Consider the following 24,437-nt stretch of genomic DNA (forward strand, 5'->3'; position numbering starts at 1 on the left):
GCCAACCCTAATTAGGGAGCAACACTGGAGCCTGGAGAAGGTGGTTGACTCGGAAAAGAAGCCAATGGTAAATACTCTTATTTACTTCCACTGTGTCTAATGACAGCACACTCTTTTAATTAGAATCACAGGCCAAACAAAAAAAAAATGTAAAGCTTTATGGTGGTTCGAATACAAACAGAGAACACCGCAGGAAAGTACAGCGCATGGCAAAGATGAGAGACCTCAGCGCAGCGGCCTTGATGAGGTGGGTTAGAGAAGGGAGGGCAGACGGGGAGAACGGTCGGCCCAAAGCATGCGGTGTAAAGACCTGAAAGCCTGATCTGCTGATCCCTTAAGACGTGAAGGGGAAAGAAAGGGGACACCCCATCAACATTGAACTCTTATGCTGGTGTGTGCTTTCAGTCTGACTCAGGGCTAACAGGGTGAGCATGCCTGTCTGCAACCACACGGACACACTCATCACACACGGCTTGGATAAATATGTTACAATCCACGTTTAACATAGTTCAAATATACACACAAACACGGGCGCGCGCAAGCAAGCACACACACTCACACACACAAACACACACACCGGACAAAGTCTGAAGCTAGCAATGTGTGGAGAAATTTAACCCCTGGTAGCCCACATCCACCCTCGCCCAACCTGTGATCCTCAACGGCAACAACGGAAATGAAACTAACCTCAGTAAAAAGCTGCTACGAAGAAAGCCTTCCATGTCAGCGTGTGGGGTTCTGGCAGGAGAAATCACAGAGAACCATTTTCACTCAGAAACTACGGTCATCACCAAGGAACAGAAAATCGACAAAATAAAATGGAAGAAGGAAAACACAGTGCATTCATGTTCCTCTTTATAACACGGCATGTCTTTAATTAAATCAGAACTACGGCTATGCGTCCATGCGCTCGTTTTTACGTACTGACATCATTAATTATACCTTGTTGCATCGGGGGACTAGATTTGCATACAACGTCGGTTTGTGCCCAGCGCCTGATGATATGTTTGCATCACATAACGTACTGATCACCATACAGCCCTTTCCCACAACTGTGTACGGATATATACATGAACATCCAGCAACCGAACCGCAAATCCCAGCGCGACTCGAGTTTGTTCAGAGTAGCGAACGGTGGTCCAGCTGCAGCCCATGTGTGGCGAGGGTGCTGCGGCTTCTGGGAGCCCGCCACAAGGGACCCGAGATGAGGCGTGCAGCGTCAATGAGGCAGGAGGATGCGGTCATGATGTCACCGCTTGCAGGGGTCGTTCAGAAGCCTTCTCCACAAAATACGTGAGATGCGTCGCTAAAAATGACTTTCAACAGAGTTTGGTATCGGTGCACGCAATCTACACTTTTATTGTGCTACGCTTGGTTACAAAAGGATTACGACTTCCAAGTGCTTCAAGTGGAGAGGCGGAACACAATCCCAGTTAGAAGATTTTGGATCTCACAGCTAATTTATCGCACCGCTCAACCAGTAGAATGCAGAATAAGACTTGGGAAATGCATCCCAATGCATTTCTTCAAGTCCCTGTAAAGTGAAAATAATTCTAGCTTCTAATTTTTACACACTACAAAGAGAGTACTGCTAACAACCACTTTGTTTTTATTTGTGTGTGTGTGTGTGTGTGTGTGTGTGTGTGTGTGTGTGTGTGTGTGTGTGTGTAATTTTCTTTTATTTGAAATGTCTTAAATTATTTTGTTCGTAAATGCATTTCAATGTTGCAAGACTCGGAATAAGTTTCTATGAGGAGTAATTTTGCTAATCAATGACTTCTTTTGAGGAGCGATTTTGTAATTTTATGGAACAATTCCAGACCAGAATCATTCTGTGCGCGGTGTGTTGTATCGAGATGATCGAAGCACACCGCACACAAGGATTTTTTTTTTTACCTTCTTTTCTGGGGTCGCTAACAGATGAACAGTCTCTTAAATCTTAAAAAAATCGTGTGTACCGGTCCTTAGTAATTCACAATTGCGCTGGATAACCACATCTGAGAGCAAAGTTCTTACATGGTGAGAAAAGGGGAACTCATGCCCATTGGCCAAAATATTAGGAAAACTGAAATGGTTAAAAAAAAAAACAGTTCAACACTCTGTCTCCAAAATTGAGCGTTACATAGTTCTCAATCGTTTTTAGCAATTACCTTCAAACATGTATATTATATTTACAAGCAAATCTCCACATTCACTTTGCAGGGTCTTTAAACTCAAGAGCCACAAATTCAAATTCCATCTAGTATGTTGAAAGTAAGTCATTTTAGTCCCAATAACTCAGTCAGTCGCCTCATCGCAAATACGACAAGACATCATGGCACTGGACGCAAGAGTTGTAGCGATATGTGTGTAAATTGGCATTTTTGGCTCGCTGTCTTGGCTCATGAGACAATGGAAAGAATGAAGCGGGCCCAAGGACATCGTGCCTTTCAGACTGGCCAGCACTTAGTGAGCCAGTGGCTCTGCAAGGCCCAGAGGGCTCAGCCGAGACTTTTCTCACAAGAAGGTGTCTAGGGAGGCGGGAGAGCAATAGCCAGGGGCACTGCTGCTCTGCTCTTTTTTTCCACTCAGCTGGGCCCAGTGCACATAATACCATCACCACACCAAGCCAGTGACAACGTGAGAAAACACCCGTCAAACAGTGCAGAACAGATCGAGCGTGTCTCCTCACTTCTCCGAGTGCAAAAAGCAAAAGCGACAACCGGCGACAAAAACAATGGCCGATGTGAACTGAACGCAAACTATATTCTAAAAATGACATTTTATACCGGATTGTTTGAGAACAACGAGTGTGTGTGGCCTGGATCCTTCAACGAAACGAAACGGATTAGCCATGCTGGGGTCCAATCTATATATTGGGTTTCATTCCATTACCCCTTGTTCTTTCACTCTCACTCACGCCGCCTGTGTTGCCTCAGCTGTGTCGGCCGTCTGCAGTGGCGTTGTGGTCAGGAACAACTGAACTTAGCGTATGGAAGCAAAGGTGCGGTTTGGAAGTGAAACGAGCAAATTCAGGAAAATGTGAGTGAGTTCCAATAGATCTGCTCCTCTTCGGGAGACAGAGAAAGAAAAGAATGGCTTTAAATTAAGGCACAACCACAATTCAAGGGCAGGGAGGATCGACATCACTAAGTTGGCCTGCACGGGTTTGAGCAGCCCGGCAGCCCTTTCGAAGAATGAGCCCCTGCCAAAAGCTCCCTCTGCCTCTCCAAGTCTCCCACCATCTGCAACAAATGTGCTCTATTAAAGCAGTACCATATGGACAACAAGCTCGCTATTAACACGGCCTCAGCACATCCCCTTAACCTAGGCCAGATTTCAAACTTCCAGTCAAATTGACTGCTGATTTAATGCATCACCAGCAGCCATGTGGGTCTTGGCATGAGGCGGCGCTCGCAGTCATTAACAGGCACACGCCGCGCGCAGTGCACGATGAGCTGCAGAAATGAGCTGCGCAGATCCTGCCGCGGTGTCGCTCCTCAGCGAGATATCGCCATCCAGACCGAAGGATGCCGAGAAGAAGAAGTCTCGGAAAAAGTTCTCCAAACTAGGCAACTAGGACTCCACTCAATGGCGCGGAGAGGAAACGACTCACAGGGTGGCAGGAGGCGCTCTCGAACTGCTGCCCTGCGTCTCGCTCCTTCCACGCTGATGGAGACACCGTTTGCGCCCTCTGCGTGGATCCAAAGCGACAGTGATTAACCCTACAGGATGTAAGTGGAGTGAGGGGCTGAGGCGGGGGGACTGAAGTCCCACTGGGCCGTGGCGGCCATGTTGACGCCTCTCCCGTCTCTGACTAATGGGGACCCACCCACCGCTCACAAAGCCGCGCTCTCTTCTCCTCGACCATGACGCCATGACCATGAGTCCTCTGTTCTGCGGCCCAGAGACAACACACACACACACACACACACACACACACACGCAGGCACATGCACACCAAATCAATTACAGCTCTGTGGTTTCAAGGCGACTCCAAATGCTCACTAAGTTTTGTTTGTTTATTTTTTTCTCCTCCTGTCTCAGCTGCTTAGATACTATAAAACGTTAGAGTGGAAACACATTTTTTCATACCGAGTCGTGCATGTATACAATGCTCTGGACTACTTCTTCAAAGCATCCATTTTTGTTACCGTTTGACCGTATTAGTTTCAAGGGTGAACGGCAGTCGATCCCACCTGACTTTGGTTGCGCCAATGCAGGGCACTCGCAGACAAAAACGAAATTGACATTCATACCTAAGGACTATTTAAAGTATTCAGCTAACCTTAGAAGCATGTTTTTGGAATCTTGGAGGAGGACGAAGTATCGATACAGGAGGAATGGAGCCCAGATTCAAACCCCCAACCTCTGAACTGTGAGGCAGATATGTTAACCACCCGCTTACTTCTTCAAGGCCATTTTTATTTGAACCTCAAATTGACCAAAATCGATGATGCCTTTCGGTCAAAAGTGAAAAAATAAAAAACAAACTAAAATCACGTCCAAATTCAATATTGCCAATTATACAGTATACTGAATACAGTATATCATCGAAACCTCCAAAGCCCAAGTCATATGATGACATTTTTGTGCAGTCAAATAAGCACAAGACTTTGGGTGACGCGTCTAACATCCCAATCAATGAGAGCAGAATAGATTCGCATTTTCTTAACTCATGAAATGAATCAAGCTAATAAATCCCAATTGAATATGAATACGGAAAAGTGTTTTGCAGATGGTGGTGCTCAACCGTATACGATCACAATAACTTTAACAATGTGTTGTTTGGTAACTCGAGCAAAAAGGTGCCAGAAAAATTGTCATTTTGAGAAATGCAAAGCTTCCACTCGGCAGCGACAACACACGTGCTACTTTATTCCTTTCCTAATTGGGAGCATCAATGTTTAGTGTGCAAAAGACATCAATTTGTCGTTATTTGACAGTATTTCTGCCACAACTGTCCCTATATTGAAATGAAATGACTGCTTGATGACAGTTTAATTAAATAAAGGCTCTGCGCGCTCTCAACGGAGCGGCGGCATGTGTGAAAAAGTACTGTGAGTTTGGAAGAAGGTGTCCAAACACAGTCTTCATCACAACATCACATGAGACGAGTGATACTTGGTCAAGCACATACTCACAAGCACTGGATGCACATATACATACAAACACCAAACGTATGCACACCTCGCACTGTGTCACTCGACTTCAAATGACTTTGCTTACTGGCCTCCACACGCCTGCGCGCATACACACGCGCACACACACAAACACACACGCCCACAAATTCTTGATATAGACACACACACACACACACACACACACACACACACCTCAGTCAGCGCTGCCAGATGAGTAGTGAATTAATTTGTGTGAGCCACTCCAACATTAGCAAGGTGTGTTGAAAGGTGTCTGCCCATGTTTCAAATTAAACGCGCTGCTGGTCAGCATTAGCACCTCGCCACCCGTCAGCAACTGACACTTAGGAGGGTCTGTGGGGGGAGGGAAGGAAAAGGGGAGCCCATCCGCCATTCACACTGGAATAATTAGAACATGTCAGGAGGAATTAATTTCCTCATTTTTCAAAAGGATACACAGAAATTACCATGTTATTATATGACAGGGTCCCTGGGAGGATTGGATTAAATTTGATTTCTTGCGCAGCCCACACAACAAATTAAAGTCATAAATAAGATGGAAAGAAGCGGGGCACAGAGCATATGTTTATGGCGATGAGTGAAGCCCAGAGACCGGAAACAACTATCTTCATTTCATTTTATTTAAATCAGGCCGACATCGTGTGTCTGAATGACAGCACTTGCTAATGGCTCCAGATTAGAGGCGTATTGATATTAGCGCAGATTTCTTCACAGCGGCATTTGAATGAACCATTGAAGCCATTGCATTAACCTGTTCAACAATGATCTAATTACTCAATCAAATCTTGTGACAACGACGCTATGCAATTCACGATAGTGTCGTGAAGATGTACGGGATGGCACCTCGATGTACGCATGAAGTGCTGAAAATATTCGATTTTGATTTGAAATCCCTCTAAACTGACAATAGATATCTTGTAAATCTCATACGTCACAGAGAACAGTGTTGTTAATAATCCTGCCATATTTGAATGATCAAAAAAAAGAAAACGTTTTGAAATTTTCTCCACTCTCAGAAGCTGCGGTCGTGTCCGCTAAATGCACAGAAATCATGAAAAGCTCATCTATCACCTGTCAATATATACCAGTGATATGACTTGGGAAAATAAAGGCTACAATCCCTCTCACGCCGACACATAATTACCTGTACACGTTTGTGTGCCACATATACACACACATTTTTTTTTATATATGTATCTATATACAAACCTCCTGTGGCTGGAATATATCCCACTGGCACTTTTTCATGCCATGACGAGGCGCTCACTGTAAAGCCGCCACACCAACTTGAAGGCCCTGTCTAGTCACTGGCTGTCACGTTGTCCTTGTTTTTTTTGGACCTCACTTTCCTGCCTTCTCCCTGTAACATGCGTGCACTTATGGCTGACAATGAGGCGCTCTAAAACCGACACACCAGCAGCCTATCCGAAGGAAAGATGTTTTTGGGGGGATTGAACGCAAAGCTAGCGAGCCAAATGCGCGTCGCAATTCCGCCTGATAATTGCTGATGTAAACCAAGCCGCTCCAGTTCTTGTAGGTAGGAGAGGGTCTACTCTGAGCCCCGTTTTAGCCAATCCCTCCAAAAAATTCTGGAAAGTGAAATTATTAAAAACAATTTCCGCCATACCTCCACAACTGAAAAAAGTACACAGTTCTCGGTCTTTGCACTTTTTCAGAAGCTATCGTGTATTTAACAAGCAAATCTCTGGAATTAATTTTCCGGAGTCTTTCAGACAATTCCATCACCTGTTTATCCAGCCATCATCTCCATTCTCATATCGGTTGTGTTATTGCCACGATTCCGTAACAGCTCTGTGAATGGGCCCGCATTAGAGAGGAGTACTCCCCAGGGCAACACAAACTTTAAATAATTTGCAAATCAATTAAGTGGCTACTCTAAAGGCAGCAGGGACTTCACACTCCAGGGTCGCGGCGCATTATCAGTCAGAGACGATTCATGGCGTTTTGGGAGAAAAGTTCATGGTTGAAGTCATTAATTCATTTAAGCGGACTTTTAGTTATGCATTACTTTCCACAGCTGGGGTAGCAAGAAGATTAATGGCGTGTTCTTTGCTCCTGTTTTTCACCGTATAGTGCTGCTAAGTGAACTCTGTCTAACACTCGGAGGGATCATACCTTGAGATACAGGACAGCAGCCAAATCTATATTGGATTTTTATTCGCCAAATAAATCATGTTTATCATTCATTTAAATAATAACAATAAACCTAGAGGTTAGATCCTTTTGCCGCGGCTCAATATCCTCCATGTTTAATCACCACTGCAAAGAGAAGCCAGACAACACCGCATCTAATCCACTGAGAGCATATTTTACTTTAATGACTTCATCATAATACCGTGCATCATGCAAAACAGAGGTCTATTTATCAGAGGCGCGTTGAGGACGATTTATTCAGCACGAGTGTGGCTTTCGCATGCTTGTCTGACAATGATGGGTCCAGCAATTAGTCTCATTGTATCATTTGCCGCAATACAGGTTGTCAAATTTAAAAACAATTGTAAGTTCGTATTTGCCAAGTGGTTGGTGTTGAGCTTTCGATCACGTATCACAACAGCCAACGTGAGGTGTTAAAAGAGAAATAAATGACCATTCGCTTTACAGTGCTGTTATTTCATTTGTAACAAAATACCTCCCCGTGGTCGATGCCAGGTTCTCTGGAATACGAGCTGCAAATCCTCAGCTTTGTTGCGTATTACGTGAAGGGAGTTGGTGGTCTATTTTTATGCAGTGGAACCCCACATACTCAGCAACTGCAGATTTGCAGATTTGCAGATTTTTTTTCTCCTCCACTTGTTTTCAGAACGGTATTTTAAAATATGTTTTTAATATTCTGAGGGGGCATGGGGTTTCCTCATTTTCCTCACATTTTTTTGTGGAAAACGCATGTTGAATGTTAATCGCTTTTGTTTGAATCGTTTTGGGGGGGCCTCTGTTCTTTTTTTTTAGCTCCGTATTTCAGTGGACGTCAATTCTATGCAGATTTTGGCCATTGCGGGACGGGACGGTCCCGCTGCCCATGAGTAGCGGGGATCCACTACAGTTCAATTTACAAACAACGTTGCCATGACACATGATTGCGCTGTGAGATATTCTTAGGTGTGCCATCAGGTATTGTCTAATTTCACATTAAACTAAACAGGCATGGACAAGATTATCATGATTTCACCATTTATACTACATAGTAATGGGAAATATGTGAATTGGGAGACACCGGTTGAGCATGTCCTCAGGTGTCTGCAAATGTATGATCGCAATGAAATTCTCCCTACGACTTGAAACCTTCGGGAAGTACTGAGAGTTTGGACTGTTAACATTTAAAGGGGAAGTGAAGTCAAAAATGTTCCTCTCAATAACATGTTCCATGCGCCCCCAACGGATCGAAACACAACATTCTGATGAATATTGCTTTAAGCAGTAAAATCCAGCCGTTTATATCCATCTCAGGGGGCGGCCATTTTGTACTTACTGTCAGCTGAAGCTGACAACATAGTGCCGAAAGTCTCAGCTGGGGAATATAACATGATCAAATTCAGCGAACAGGTGAGCTGTGAGAGATTTTTTCATAGATACTATTGATCAGTCCACAGGTGTGGTTGTCATTTTTTTTAACAGATTATTGACCAATCTAAAGGTTTGAAAATGGGTTGCTCTCTCTGACGATAAAACATTAACGGTTTAGCAAACATGCTGTTTTTGGGTCTCCTGAAAAGTGATGATTTTGTTGGCAGGACCATTCCGCCATCGACGTGCATTTTAAATAATTTGCATTGTATTTATTAGCTTTATTTAAAACGGGAAGAATAAACATTGAAAAGATGTCAAGTGCAGGATCAAGTGGTGAACTTTGCTTCGACCAAGTATAAAAGTGTGTAATCGTGCGTGCATCGTGACGATTCAATAGTCCGGCTCATTTGCTGCAGGTGTTCAGTGTGGGTGACAAACAGCAGGAGACGATGAGGCATGCGTCAGGAACAGAAACAGCTCAAGAGGCAAATTGATACTTACAAAAACTGAAACACTCGCTCCCCAGCTTCCAGTGACTCACTGGCACGTTGATTTCGGATTCATGTAAATGACCTGAAATGAAAGCACAGAGAAGAGAGAGAGACAGAGAGAGAGAGAGAGACAGAGAGAGAGAGAGAGAGAGAGAGAGAGAGAGAGAGAGAGAGAAAAAAATAGATGTCTTCTTTAATTGTAATATGAAGTGGCAACACAAAAAGTGACAGACAGTACACCCAATATTACATTTAGCACGTGGGATTGAAAAGTATGCGATTGTAGAATGCAACAGGAACATGGTGCATGGTTTTGAAACAACATGGCCCTTTGATAACAGTGTTTGCCGACATCAGAACAAACAGAGAAAGAACAAGTGAAAGAGAATCAGGGCCATGGTGACTGTTGGCTTGAAGGTCACTTTGTAATAGCGTGCTCGTTGTTCTCTTGGTAAAACCGAATTTTGAATCTCCTGACAATTGTTTTAGGGCCCATGCTCGATTTAGTTGTGTAGTGAAGAGAGTAAGTAGCTAAAGATCACCAATTATGAAACCGAATTGTAAAGGCGTGAATTACTCGGCGTGTTCAAAAAGAGGTTTAATATAAGACGACAAAAACAGTATGCGAATCTATGATATGCGGCAGGTGTATCTTATTGCGAAGATTATCTGCACACATCTATAAAGGGGCGTGTCCTTGTTTTTTGTCCTTTGTTTTTCTTAGATGTGTGTTTTTGAAAAGGGTCTCTAAGACACTCATACAAAAAATATATATCTACACGTGTAAAGAGGAGAGAGTTTTTTCTTTTGTATTTATTTTAGGATACCTCAAGATATAAATGATCTACAAGTCTATGAACGTGAGCAATAATTTAGAGAGAAACAACGGGGAGAACGAGATAATTTTTTTTTTTACTTCTTCCTCTTCTCTTTGAACATGTAAACTGCGCTGAATTGAGATGTCTACTGTATAGATTTTTTCCTTTCTTTCGATTTTTATTTCTATCTTTGTATTGCGCCAATATGTTCGTACAATCAAGAGATGTAAACATGACCCGCTTCCTACGTACAGATATATTTTTTTTAAATACGACAACAAAAAAAAAGATTCGACATCTAAGAGTCTATTTTATTTTCATCTGATGCCTGAAAAAGCAACGGGATCCACATTAGTGAGCATTCTGAGGCTTCTATTCCTCAATAGAATGAGATGTTGAATGTGCAATTACATTTACATGTCTACAGATGCTCCTCCCCTCCTTGATTACAACAACACTATTGGACATATTTAGCTGTTGAATATTTTTCTTATATAGGTGAAATGAGACAAGACCCTTATGTCTAACATTGCTGGTCTTCTCTCCCACACTTCATTCACTCCTGGCAGGATTCTTCTAGGATCTCCGCAGCTCCTTCAACTTGTCTATAAAATGAATCACCGTGATGACACGCACGGAACTACGCTAAGCCAGATCGGTTGAGTAGTGAGGTTGCTCCAGCACCTAATTTTTCTCAGCCGGGAACTGTCAGATGCTCCAGGCATTGTAAGCAAACGCGTCGTCATGGTGAAAGCAGCCACAACTCTCTTCTCGAAACAAAAAACTCATTGCTTGCAGCTTGGGATTGAAATATATCTTTTGTGACAACCAGTCTTGGAACTTTTGTGGCACACCGCATATAGCACGCAGCCTGCATCTCTCTTCATGACGGAGGGCAAAGAGAACGAATCATCTCAACCGTCTAACCAGAAAAAAAAAAATTCCATAACCATTTCCTGTAAATTTTCTCACATTATCTTGTTTTTCCACAATAAACCACCACATCATTGCCAGTGGATTTATGCAATTAGGCTGCATCAGTGCTGCCAATTAAGCAAGGCCAAGGGTTTTTTTAAGGTCACGCTTAACTGATCTGTCACTAATTTGCACCACGTCCAGCCCGTACGTCATCCACGAGAGGAGCCGATAAATGTGGCCAGCTCGTTGCTATCAGTGTGTGTGTGTGGGCAGCTGGAGGATAAACACGAGCAAATAGATAAAGGCAAAGAGTTACAGACAGGTCTGAATGTGGTAGCCTTGAGCCTCAAGGTGACAATGGAGGAGAGGGGAGCCAGGAGTGACCCTGGCTCAATAGGAAGCAGTTGCATGAATAGCACATTGGCCTTTCAAACGCACACAACTTCAGGGTTCGGAACTGTGATGGCGCTGCAACCACCCACCTCTGCCTTCACACACAATTAACTTGTGTTCCAGCTATTCATTCTGGCTTGAGAAAGCACACACACACACACGCATACACACGCGCGCGCACACACACACACACACACACACACACACACACACACACACACACACACACACACACACACACACACACACACACACACAACATGGATGGTAAATCCTTGTCAGACTTCTGACTGAAGGCCTAATTCCTGTTTTGCCTCAGTAAACGTTAGCATTCATAATTACACAGAATTTACCAACCCTTGAACTCGCCGTCTGACGTTAATGGAAAACAATAGGGGAAATAATACATGGGTAAATGTGTTCCTTATTCATGACTTATTATGTCAATTATTTGACCGAGGGATAACAATAAAGGAATTTATAATTGCAAATAATGAGCCCGACCGAATTCTATTAGAATGAAATGCCACACTCCCTGCAGACTAATAAGAGTCAGTGTCAACTGGCCTATTGTAGCAGCATGCAGCTGCTCTTTGCCTGCTGTGAATTAGACCCACAGGCAGGAAACATTAAAGCACTCCTAATTAGAGGACTGGGGACTTGTTAAAAACAATTGCAGTGAAGGGCAAATTATTAGTTTCACCACATTTTTCCAAACCAATTGTCAAAACACTATCCCTAATAAAATAATACATCCATTTTTTTGTTCCATTAGTGAGTTGGAGGTTCCACGGGGTGGCATATTCCACATAAACCAACAGCGGCTAAACAGATTAAGTTTCGCTTGTGATGTGAAAAAGAATATCACTGATTCCCAAACAGTATGTTGTCGGCAAGGGCGGAGCAACAAAATCTGGGCCCACATGATTAGTTGTCATGAAAGGCGGCCCCGACGTTCACTGCCTGTGGGAGGGGGCTCTTGACAGATGTTTTTCCCGATGACAGATAGAAACACAAAACTACTGTGCATTACATTATGTAATCTACCAGCCAGAAAGGGACCCTCAACCATATTTTAGCAATTTAAACATTTTTACTTTCATAAATTATGTGTCACCGGAGGGTTCACATGGGGCCCCCAACACGCTGAGGGGCCCCAACAAAGCCTTCCCATTTTTTGCCCCCAGATCGAGGCTCACGGCTGTGGGAAATGTTCCAATTTCACTTAGACTAATTGGGCAATTCACTAATGTATCTTTGTTCATCTATCTATGCCGGTGACGTGTCGTTCTCAGCAGAACAATGAAATGCTTTTCCACCAGACGGTAATTAAACTGTGTCCACTTTTTGGTGACATTTTTGTTTATTGGTGTGCAATAACATTTTTTTCAATACAAAATATTTGCCACGTCTCGATAAAGGTTGGGAAACACTGCTTCACATTCAGTTGAAAACCTCCCATGGTCATAAAATCAATCACAAAAGAGTAGTGTGCTTGCTATTGTATATAAACAGGAGTTATTATCATTTGTCTGTTGAGATCAGTGCTTCTTAACCTGGGTTCGATCGAATCCCAGAGATTCGTTGAATCAGTCTCAGAGGTTCGACAGAGACTCTGCCATGCAGGTTAAGACACACCCGACTCAACAGTTCAATTAGTTATGACGTGCCCGCTTGGCCATCACTGGCTGGTTTATTTTGTGTACAATTAAAAAACGTATACTTTATACTTATACTAATTGTGTTTCCTTTTTTCTGGTTTGAATAAATGTGTTTTTTTATGTCTTCAATTTGTAAAGAAAAAAAAAAAGAAAAAATAAATATTTTTCACGAATGAAGGGTTCGGTGAATGTGCACATGAAGTGGTTAGGTTCGGTACCTCGAACAAGGTTAAGAACCACTGCTATAGATTCTTACCACGGTCAAAGGTTAAAATGAGGCATCTGGAATCTTCTCATTTTTTTAATTTTGTTTTTCCAAAAAGTGAAATAATGACAGGCAATTATGCTGTTACGCTAATGACTTATATTTCCGACAGGCTGATGGCTGTGTCATTAAAGCAGCGGGGACAAGGGACTCACAGTCACCTGTGGCATTTGTGACAACCTTTTCTCAAGTGTTCATGGTTCAGATCTTTATCAAACACATACACACACACACACACACACACACACACACACACACACACACACACACACACACACACACACACACACACACACAAATAACCCAACCCAAAATGACCCCAAAATGTATACATACTGAGTCTAAATTCCAGCACTGCTCTTGGCGCGAATTAGCTCAATATTTAGATACCGTGTGGAACTTTTAACATTTGAACTTGTACGTTTCTGCAGCCATCCCAGCTTCCTGCCGCAATTCAAAAACATGCATGTTACTGAGATAAAGGTACTAAATTGTCCTTAGCTATAATCGAGGTTGTGTTACCAGCGATTGGTCCAGGGTGTTCTAAGCCTCTCAGTGAAAAATCAGCCGGGATAAAGGTTCCAGCTCACCCGTGATCGTAATGAGGAAAAGTACTATCGAAAATGGATGAATGAATCTCAACTTTAATACATTCGAGCTGGTTTGAATTTTTCCAGAGTGCACGTTGCCTCTCACTCAGCTCTTCACAGACGCCTGTGATAAGTGCTTTAGATAATGGATGGATATCTTGAATGAGTTTCGAAAACATAGGCAAAGGCCATTCCTTTGTACTGGCGCCTCCCATGTTGAAGACGTTCATGTATCTTTAAAGTAGACATCAAGCAAACGCTGAGCCTCCCGGGATTGCTTTTTGAACTGGAGCCTCTTGTAGGGCTTTGTGAAAGATAGCAGTTTAGTGTGTGTTTGGTGTGGGCTGCACTTGATTTCCCAGTGTGTTATTCAACAAACTATGTGAGTTTAAAAGAAAAAAAAAATCACCACAGTACAGCGGTGCCTGTACGTCAAATCATCTTTCCCAGTTAAAATGGATTGGAAATGCTATTATTACATCGCAAACCCACCGACACCAGCAAAAGCAGTTGTGTTTTCAAAATCAAAAATAGCATTTTCCCGTTTTGTGCAGTCATAACCTGATTAAATGGAAAATGTAACAGTTTTTACTCAATGATTTCATGCTCAAATTCAATGAGCCTCCCTTCTGGTGTCTGCACCTTAGCCTCCAAGGGACGGTTTCAACAGACACAGATATAATACACTAACAATGGATTTGATGGTGTAAACTAAGCTGTGATATAAGTTGTTTTTGGCTGAGCGTCATGAATATATGCCCGTGAGATGTTGTTGTTGATTGTCTGTGTTGCTGCACCGTTTGTGTTTGAACACCCATTGATTAAAGCCCTCACTGAGTGGCAAAGACTTACGAGTGAACGTAGGGAATGCTGTTTTTTCAGCAGGTTTTGTTACCTTTTGCAAAGGTTGCAAAGACGTTCGCTAGACGTTTGTAAACAGTTTGAATGGTCGCAAACAGGTTTTCCTGTCGCCCCCCCCATGACATACAGTATTTGTAATCCAAAAATAATTGATTGATATTGATGTATATCATTGTTGATAGTTATTGTATGTCAAGCTGACTTTACACAAGCTTTGCATGCAATTCTTCCCAATCTAGCACTCTATCTTATGTCTGAACAACAGCAGCAATCTATGCAATTAGGGTGCTACTCCTTACATAGATCCGTGGCTATGAGCAGCCACACAGGAAGTCAGAGGGTATGTTAAAAATGTTGACTAATACATATTTATTAAACGTCCACTTCTAATTTTTTATCAGTATTTCTGCCAGTCTGGCCCCATTTTCGTTGGAGTTACTCAGTGTAGAGGGGGTGGTCAGTGTCATGCAAACAGCTGCTTCATTCACCGGCACAGCATTAACTGTCACTGCCTTGTCTTACTAACCTCTCCTTTATCGCCTTTTCATCTTTGTCTCAGTGAATGAACTCATCTTAACACTGAGCCACCACAGACAAGACACTCACAAAAACGTCTTGCACCAGTGTGTCAGGAATGTCTATCGGAGTGACACTTTGGTGAAACTATCTTTGACGAGGGGACAATTGGGATTTGCATTTCTGGCTAAAGTGCAAAAGGAGGCAAAAGGGAAAGAAAATCCACAGAGGAGAACTTGATGAAGATACAACACTTTCTGACTGGTCAAAGCTTTCATGGGCTGCTCTGCAAATATACTTTTATTTTCTCGATAAGTCTAATAAGAAGAGAAGAATATTTAGGTTCCAGTGCTCTGAACACGCAACCTACTAGTTCTCCTTGATACTTCCACATATTTTTTGCTCCAGAGCTTTTAAAGACAGACAAAATAGCACATGGCTTTTCTTCTTGCACACCAATGAGGCCTCTTCTCTTGATTTCCAAGTTATATACGGCTATTTTATTTTGTCTGTCTCTTTTATCTGTGTGTGTGGGGGGGGGGGGCAGGAGTATAACACGTCTCTCCCTCTCACCCAGGTAATGTGTTTATTTTCCTGAGCCCATCTTCTAGTTTACTGTGTGCCGGTGTTTCTCCCCTCTTATCGCCTGGCCCTCGCGGGGCACTTTAGCCCCTCAAATCCTGTTCACCACATACTGGTTTTAGAATCTGTGAAATGAATGCTGGAGAAGCGTGGCCACAATGTCTGCCTGTGTTGCTACCGGACTAAAATGGGCTTGGCTTTTTTTTTCTTTTTCTTTTTTTTTCTTTTTTTTTTTTGTCCGGGGAGATGCATAATGGAAGTTTTTAACACCTCAAAAGAGGCCGAGTCTTTGTGGAGGCGCACTACAGAAAGCTGCCAGTCTCCAGAGGAGGCAGACACACTGAGTGGTGCTGGACAAAGAGCTCAACGAGCAGAATCAGCGGGGGCATCACTCTGCACGCAGCCGCACACATGCACCGACATATACAGTATACTGTAAATGCGCCTAAATATGAAGGGATGAAATGAACATGCGTAGCGGTGAAGCTGCAGCTTCATGCAATTGTAATAATACAACAAAAGCAAACACAGTGTTCATTGCTTTACCACGACTGTATTTACCCACAATGATTCAAGTTACGGTACAATCTGTAAATGGGAGGTAAATTAAATAAATTACATTACAAAACAATGTTATTGTAAATGCCATTGTTAATGGGAATTTTAGCCTCATCTCTAAAAGGGGATCTTTTTTAAAATTTAAAAACAAAATGTTTCGTGATATTTTTTAAAACTGTCAGTGTGACCTAACCTATGTTAAATTAATAAAATGATCTGTGGAAAAAAAAATCTGCCTGCCCTCAGCCTTACACTGACCTTTTACATTGGGCTTCAAAATCCAAGTTGATTAACTAACTAATGGAGGAATATCTACCTCTGAAAAAAAAGAATGAATGCCCATCCCTCATTTGCCAGGAACTGAGCATGAAACAAGCAAACAAGCAGAGCGAAGGGACCTCAAGGAACTGAGAGGATTCAGAAAAGATGCAGAATTAACAATATCTGCTTCACAGGTACATTTCTGACCTAATTTTAATATTAATTCATTGTACATTCCCAAAAGTAAATAAATAAACCTTCAAATTGATAACATTAAATGTTCTAGGAACAGTTGAATAAGTCATGCTACCAGTGTGGCCATTTTTTGGCTTGTTTACAGTGCTAATGGTAGTATTGCTAGTGCTGCTATTTTGTCGAAGCTGGACGTGTGTTCATGTGTGACTATTTATCACGACGATGCATTTTCCCACTTACAAGCCATTATCAAAGGCCATGTGTGAGAATCGCGCTAGTCAGTGAGTAGTCTGGCTCTGGTCAGAGCTTCGAGAGGGATTTGGGGGAGGATTAGTGAAGTGAGGTTACATTCAAGTCTGGCAAACTCCCCCTTGAAGAGCCCATATACAAAAATGCACCAAATTACGATTTCAGTCAATACAGAAGATTGTTACATTTGGGCAAACACACATCATAGATCAATGCCGTTTCCTGCTAAACTTTTTTTGAAAATTCTTTACTGTATTCCATACCAATAGCTGGCCACTACAATTGTTGCTTATGATAAACATTTCGCTTCCTTGTACAAATGAGTTGCGACTTTCATAAGAGGAAAAAAGAAAATCAATCTGCAATTGTCTCGCCGCTCAAAACGGGTGCCAATGGCAAGGCTGAAGCCCTCGAGCATCTGTATTCAAATGATCTCCGAGTTCAGGCACAGGCACAGCTTAGTGTGGATATTTTCCAATGGCACTGCACTGAAAATCAATCACATGGTGAATTAAACCAGAAAGGAAACAAGTGATCCATAAATGATCAGGTTACAACAAGGCAGTGGTGTCTGAACATTATGCTTGTTTTTTTTTTGGGTTTTTTTTAGGAAGTGGAGGGGGGGGGGCAGTGGAGAATTTGGGAAGGGCATCGTTTTTCCACCAAATGACTTTTATTGCTGTGCAAAAGTAGTCCTACGTTGACCAATAATCATTTTCCAACTGAGGGCTGAGGTGGAAAACATTTGTGGCTTAGTAGGTGACATCATTCCATCGCTGTGTTAATGTTAATGTGCAGCATCTTTAATAAGAAATTGGTTGTCGTGATTGAATGGAATAAATGACACACAAAAGAAAGTAAGCATCAAGGAACTAAAAGAAGCGCGTAACAATCGCTCACACGTAGCCATGCCGTAAATGGGACGGTGACTGAAGTATTTCACCGTGGCTCCACATGGCCTACGTCAGCGATTTTCACAATTGACACAAGAACCTCTTTCTTCTTATTTACAATTGCACAGGTCGTTTCTCTTTTTAAATACCTACAAATCGCAGCATTTGAAAATGCAAATGAGTGCATTTAGGGGGAATTTGAGAATATTTCTGCCTTTGTAATCTTCTAAAGAGGGAAATGATTTAGAAGGAGGACACAAATCTCCAGCGACATGGCAGGAACTGTAGGGCACTTTGGTCTCCCCATTCTCCCTTTCTCGTCTCACTGGTGTCTCCCCCTCCCCTTCTCCCCACCTCTCCCCCTTGTTGCCCCCGGGGGTGGCAGGGCCAGGAGTGAGGGACAAGGGGGCTGAGAGCACAACTCGGGTCAGCTGTTCCCTTCAGAGAAAACAAATGTAGTGTTTGAGCCACTGATCACTTGCTTAATTGAGTTGAACACTCCTTTTCTGGATTAAAAAAGAGCCTTTGAAATAAAAGGTCAAATTACCTCTCGAGTCAGGCAATAAATAAGTCAAACAAGGTAAGAGGTTCCTGCCAGCAAATGTTAAAGGGAAATTTAATTACACGAAAAAAACAGGAGGCTCTCTATTGGATCCTCAACCCTTGGCCGTTCCAAATCAGAAGCTTTGCAATCACGCGGCCAAGTAAGGAAATACATCCGGGATCCTTATTCCGAATGGAACACGGTCGTTGGACAAAATCATTTCACCCAGAAAATGAAAAGCAAAATACAATCTGTCTGGATATCATTCTTCCCTATTAGTCTGGACCCTCCCATTTTATGAGTTGGGCCATAGGCCTATTGTCCATTGATTCCAGCACAAGGAAAGGAAATGAGCCCAAAACAAGTCTCGAGTCTGGACTGAAACAGAACAAGGGAAGGTGTCAGAAAACAGCGCTCTACGCCCAAAGAGCTACAATGTGGCCTTTGTGACATAATGTGCTCCGTACAGCAGATTGTGGAAAATAATCCCTAATTTACTGCTTCACGTTGTCCAGCAATAACAAGTGACATCACAGCGTGTGCCATGTATGCCTTATTTCAGCGTACATGTTGGATTTAGAGGAGAATGGGGGTAGGGGAGGAGGGGTGGTGGTTCTAAAAGCATTGCCAAGCAGTTATTACAGCCCCATCATGTCCTGTGAGCCTATTACAGCATGGGACAAGAAACTGTAAAACTGCAGACTGACAGCAGGAGGGAATCTGTACAACCTCACAGCGCACTTTTAATTAAGATGGAGATGAAGATGGAGCTTGCGTTACGCTGTCAAACACCGAGCACTGAAATTCTGGCATACGCACTTGGATTTGTTTGTTCCTGTGTTTGTGCTGTGAGCAGAGTGCATCGTTGGAGCAGCAGCAGGACAACAGTGGTTCTTCTAAGTGGCTTGCCCAACAGCAGTAACATGAGGTTCAGTGCTGAAAGCATGACAGGTGGGTCACATGGAAAATCAAGTCCAGTTCATTTCACTTGTTCAACACATGCTTCTCATTATTCGACATGACAAATTGACATCGCTCCCATCAAGAGTGACGCACTCGTCGTTACATATGTACACTTTGAGAAGTATGCCGGCAGTGTAAACACAGCAAATTGTACAATGTCCTGGAAAGTACTAATGACCCAAAACACAAAGGAAAAACACTTCAACAAATTGTCATTGAATCATTTCGTATTTCTACCTGGCTACAGAAACAAAGGACTTTCCACAGCTGCTTCTTTTCAATTCCTAAATGGTATAATAAGATTTTTCCAGCCGTGGGCAGCATGTCAACGTGTGTCAGTCTATGTGAACATTTACAATACCGCGTGTGTGTGTGTGTGTGTGTGTGTGTGTGTGTGTGTGTGTGTGTGTGTGTGCGCGCGTGCGCCTTCCCTACATCACACTGAATGTTTTTTGAAGGGGGGTAACTGTGGCCAAATGGTAAAATGTTGAAATTGGAAAAAAATATTAACTCCCACCCCCATTTTTTTTCAATACCCAAGAGATAAGCACCTTTTAGCAAAGCAGCCAGTGGAGTTTAAGCTTATTATGAATACCTCTCAGAGCGCAGAGGCATGTACTGTTGAAATCAAAAGGAGTAATGGGCAGGTAAGCCAGTGTCATTTTAAGGAGGAAGTCAGTTGTGAAATTGTCAAATCTCACAATAATCTGCCCTTCGCATACTCCTATAAAAGATTTGTAATGGCACATCTGTGGTAAAAAAAAAAAAAAAAAAGTTTCCAGTGTATTGTGTTGGAAAGAAAAATCTGTTAGATGAGCTCTCCATGTGTTGGAGCCTAATAATGGTTCGATCATATATATATTTTTATGAAGTAGCAGACATCTCACAAGATGGGATATTTCCATCCCTTTCGTGTGGCTTTAGAACAAAAATCCAAGATGTGCCCTGTAACGGGATTCATTTCTAAATACATTACACAGTATATATTTGGAGATAATTGTTGAAAATGTGAAAAGATGGAGTACTATGAAGTAGAGAATTGCAGATATGCAGTGGTCCATCACTATACAGTATTGCGGTTCACCTTTCGTGGACTCACTATAGTGCAGTTTTTACTTTCAAATGTAATTGTGTAAGCTGTTTTTTTTTTTACAGCGCAGAAACACGCATTGGATTCTGTGTCCTGATTGGTTAAGGTACAGTAGACCAATTTGAATCTATCTCCTCCATGCGATGTGTCCTATACAATAAACAATAATAATAATAATAATAATAATAATAATAATAATATAATAATACTGTTCACAATTTTTTCTTGTGAAGGTTTGAACTTTGAGCGTGTGATTGGTAAGGTTTACAGCCTTAAGATATATCGCCTTATGACTGTTAAAAAAGAAAAAAGTTCCTACTTTGCGGATTTCACCTATCGCAGGTTAATTTTGGAACGTAACACCAGCGCTGACGAGGGACCGCTGTATTTAATTAAATTAAATGTAATTTATTTATTTATTTGGGCGCACTTTGGCATCTGGCTGGAGTCGCTGGTGCCCTGCTACAAAGGCGTTAAAGTACCTTCAGCGGTTCTCTGCCACAACTGTATTGAGCAGTTAGCTCACTAGCCAGCTAGTTTACACCCTGAAAATACAACTTTCCTTTGGATAATCTGCTGGCATGGCCGCTTAAGAGCATCTCATTGTCTGTCATAAGCGTGCACATCACAGAGCGAAAGCTGGAAGAACGAAGAGCGGGGCCGCGTGCTAGTGTGGCCGCTTTAGAGCACCTCATTGCAGTGACATAATATGCCTCCGATATCTTATATATGATATATTATCACGGCCTAAACATGTATGGAAATGTAGGCATAAGGGCGATGCTAGACCAGTGGTTCTTAACCTGGGTTCGATCGAACCCCAGGGGTTCGGTGAATCGGTCTCAGGGGTTTGACAGAGCCTCTTCCATGGAGGTTAAGACACACCCAACTCAAGATGTCAATTAGTTATGACACGCCCGCTTGGCCATCACTGGCTGCAGGTGATCACTTTACATTGCTTGTCCAATCAGTGCTGCGGGGAATTTAGTTCGCTCAGTAGTCAACGTGTGACTGTCGTGATAGTACGTCATGCACGGTTCATTTTATGCACAATGAACAACTCATACTTATGTCTTGATATTGGATTTACTCTTTTTCTGTTTTTAATAAATACAAAATATGTCTTAAATTTGTAAAAAGTCGTATTTTTGTTTTTCACTATGAAGGGTGCGGTGAATGTGCATATAAACTGGTTGAGTTCGGTACCTCTAACAAGGTTAAGAACCACTGTGCTCGACGAAGTAGAATCGAATTTTCCAGCGCGGCATTCAGCGGACACACCCACAGCTTGACGTCACCATTTTGGAGCCTCTTTTTTTATTTTAACATTCCTAATTTGCCAAGGGTCAACAATACTCTTTTCTGTCATGTTTGACACATTTAAAAGATGTTTTTTTTCTTCTTTACAGCGACCTAAATGATCTGAGAAGAGTGAATACAAATGTTGCCATGATCAAACGCTGAAGATATCCGTCACATGTAAACATTAGCTCTGCGAAGACTGAGAAGGACGGCAGACACTCTCGGGCAAGGGTCACCCAAGTGTTGCCAGCAGGCACCCTATCGGTGGCCCCCAAGGACCGCATGAGTAGCTGCAGGCCTGTTCTAAGAATAGCATTATAATGTAATATGATATCATAACATTAATAATAACATTAGTTGTGCTATTTCAGAAGTGCGTACCCTACTGGTAGCTCATTAATCAAGACCCACGAAATAGCTCTCAATTTTAAAAAGGTTGGTGACCGCCCCTCCAGTGTCTCCCAGTCGACGAAACCCGGCTCGACGAGTAAATCCAGTCGTCTGAATATTCATGGGTGTTTCCACGTGATCCGCGGGTCACCTAATCACAGTCACTTTGCCCCTAATCACAGGGTTCTAATTAGGTCCTAATATGCCCCCCCCCCACCCCATTCTCTCTGAGCGCCTCTGCGTCCCCCACACATCAGACCATGAAATAGTATATTAAGGGTCTGTCAAACTCAAAAGGAGAGCTCCTCATACTGAAGACAGACCTTCTTACACTAATTGAAATTATGGAAAGCTTAGCCCAGGCTTTGGAGTGAAGTACAGCAGGCAAAAGCCGGTGCCAGCAGTGAGGCTTTACTGGTTTCTCTGATGTCGGGTAATTGTTTAAACCTGATTTGGTGCAAGGCCTCGTGTAGCCTATCCTGCCAAGATTGGAAAAAAAAAAAAAAAAAACATTCTTGCTCGCACTTTTCTCCGCTGTTTCTTCTATTCTAATTCAAGCCTTTATCGGCTTCAAGCGAAGCCTCAAGCATCCCGTGTTCATCTTGGACAACCAGTGTTGGAGATGATGATCACTGGCCACAAGTTGATAATGATGACTGTTTAATTAGAAGCCTTTCTTTGGCCTGACCATAACCCAAACTCCTCCACCCTGCAGATGGCAACCAATAAATTTAGCTTTTTTTGAGGATGAGGAGGAACATTGTACCTCCCCGGTCTATCCACGGCTCCACCCCTAACCAACAACATAAAGCTTTGCTCGCTGTTGACACACAACCACAGCCGGCTACATCCATGTGCGTCGGAAGAGTCCAACCATGCTTCTTATATGCTGCGTTCATATACATTCTGTTCGAATTGGTTCCACATTTCCGAGGCCAACTTTGGCTGCCGCACAACATTGGATATTCTTTCATTATCTTCACCTCAACCGAAGATGGTAACCTTCCCCATGCTTCAAACGGTAGCAAGAATTGCACACAAACGAGCTTATTTCACTGACATTTGCGGAAAAATGCGCAACGGGCCAATGACAGAGAAACAGACGTACCCGGTACTTTGTGTTAAACATATACATTTAAAGGGTAGAACGAGGAGAAGTGTTTGTGTTCTCTCTCGCGCAGCTTCACTTTTAAACCGATGCTTTACATCGATAAATTGCTTGCTAATGTATAGTTATGGATCCGTGTACGGTGCTGTTTAGACAATGCATAGCGTGAAGTCAAGCGCACCACTGCGGTCGCAGCAAGTACACGGTGGCTACGGTTTCAACTTGGAAAACGGCTGGTTCCCCAAAAGTTGAATAATTGCAACATTTTGTAATGGCTGTATTGAATCTTTTTTTTTTCTTTCTTAAAAACATCTCACGCTGTTGTTCCGCTGATTTGAGCAAAGGTTTGTAAGATTTTGGAGAAAATCCGGTTTAGCATTGCTGCTCATGTCAAACAGCCCCCTCTCAGCTAAGACCCTTGCCGTTTGTCTGCCAATCATCCTCCCTCTCCAACAAGCTTACTCTCTGATTGTGTGTGTGTGTGTGTGTGTGTGTGTGTGTGTGTGTGTGTGTGTGTGTGTGTGTGTGTGTGTGTGTGTGTGCGTGTGTTCTCTTTTTTCTTTACAGTTTACCAGATGAGCAAATTTCCACTGATCAGCTGAAGTAAAACTGTAATAAGATTACAACTGGACTCATCTACAGCTACGTGGCGACGTTTGTTTTTATCAAACGTAAGACAGCGGAACAGCACTTAGTGTCACATGTTTCTTTTTTAAAAAATACGGCGGAAATCAAACAATTCTTGAGTTATGTAGATACAGAGTATGCAATACGATTTAGTATTCACGTCAGCCTGACAGCTCCAATATAACCACTCAGAAAAGACCGACAAAGTCATACGTTATTGTCGTGGAACGTCTAACCGATGAGTTGATAAATTTGTTCACAAGGGTCTGAGGTCACTTTAGTTCTCGGGCCATCATTTCATCATCGGTGCCATCAATCATGTAATCGAAGCAAGAGAAGATACATTTTCTCAGATCGAGGGCATATCCTTGTAACGCATCCAAGTCAGTGTTAAAATCAATTATTCCGAAACAAAAGACACTATGGCGAACTTCGTCAGAAGCTGAGCCCCAAAATCCTTTCCACCTCCTCCCTCTTTGTCACTTTGATTTATATT

General features: G+C 42.6%; 1 protein-coding gene across 3 annotated transcripts in view; it reads right to left on the reverse strand.

The window, feature by feature from the left end:
- sox6 (SRY-box transcription factor 6) overlaps positions 1-24,437 on the reverse strand; it is a 150,126-nt gene that overhangs the window by 117,669 nt on the left and 8,020 nt on the right. For 2 of the 3 annotated variants that reach the window (XM_019886918.1, XM_019886919.1), the window contains exons 2-3: positions 9,168-9,239; positions 688-738 (exon numbers count right to left, since the gene is read on the reverse strand). In XM_019886918.1, coding sequence (XP_019742477.1) covers positions 688-722 — 35 coding nt within the window. In that variant the 5' untranslated portion in view covers positions 723-738; positions 9,168-9,239. The remainder of the gene's footprint in view (positions 1-687; positions 739-9,167; positions 9,240-24,437) is intronic. The other variant, XM_019886920.1, reaches the window with a different exon arrangement.

Source organism: Hippocampus comes, unplaced genomic scaffold, assembly GCF_001891065.2.
Source record: "Hippocampus comes isolate QL1 unplaced genomic scaffold, H_comes_QL1_v1.1 scaffold261, whole genome shotgun sequence".
Lineage (NCBI taxonomy): Eukaryota > Metazoa > Chordata > Actinopteri > Syngnathiformes > Syngnathidae > Hippocampus > Hippocampus comes.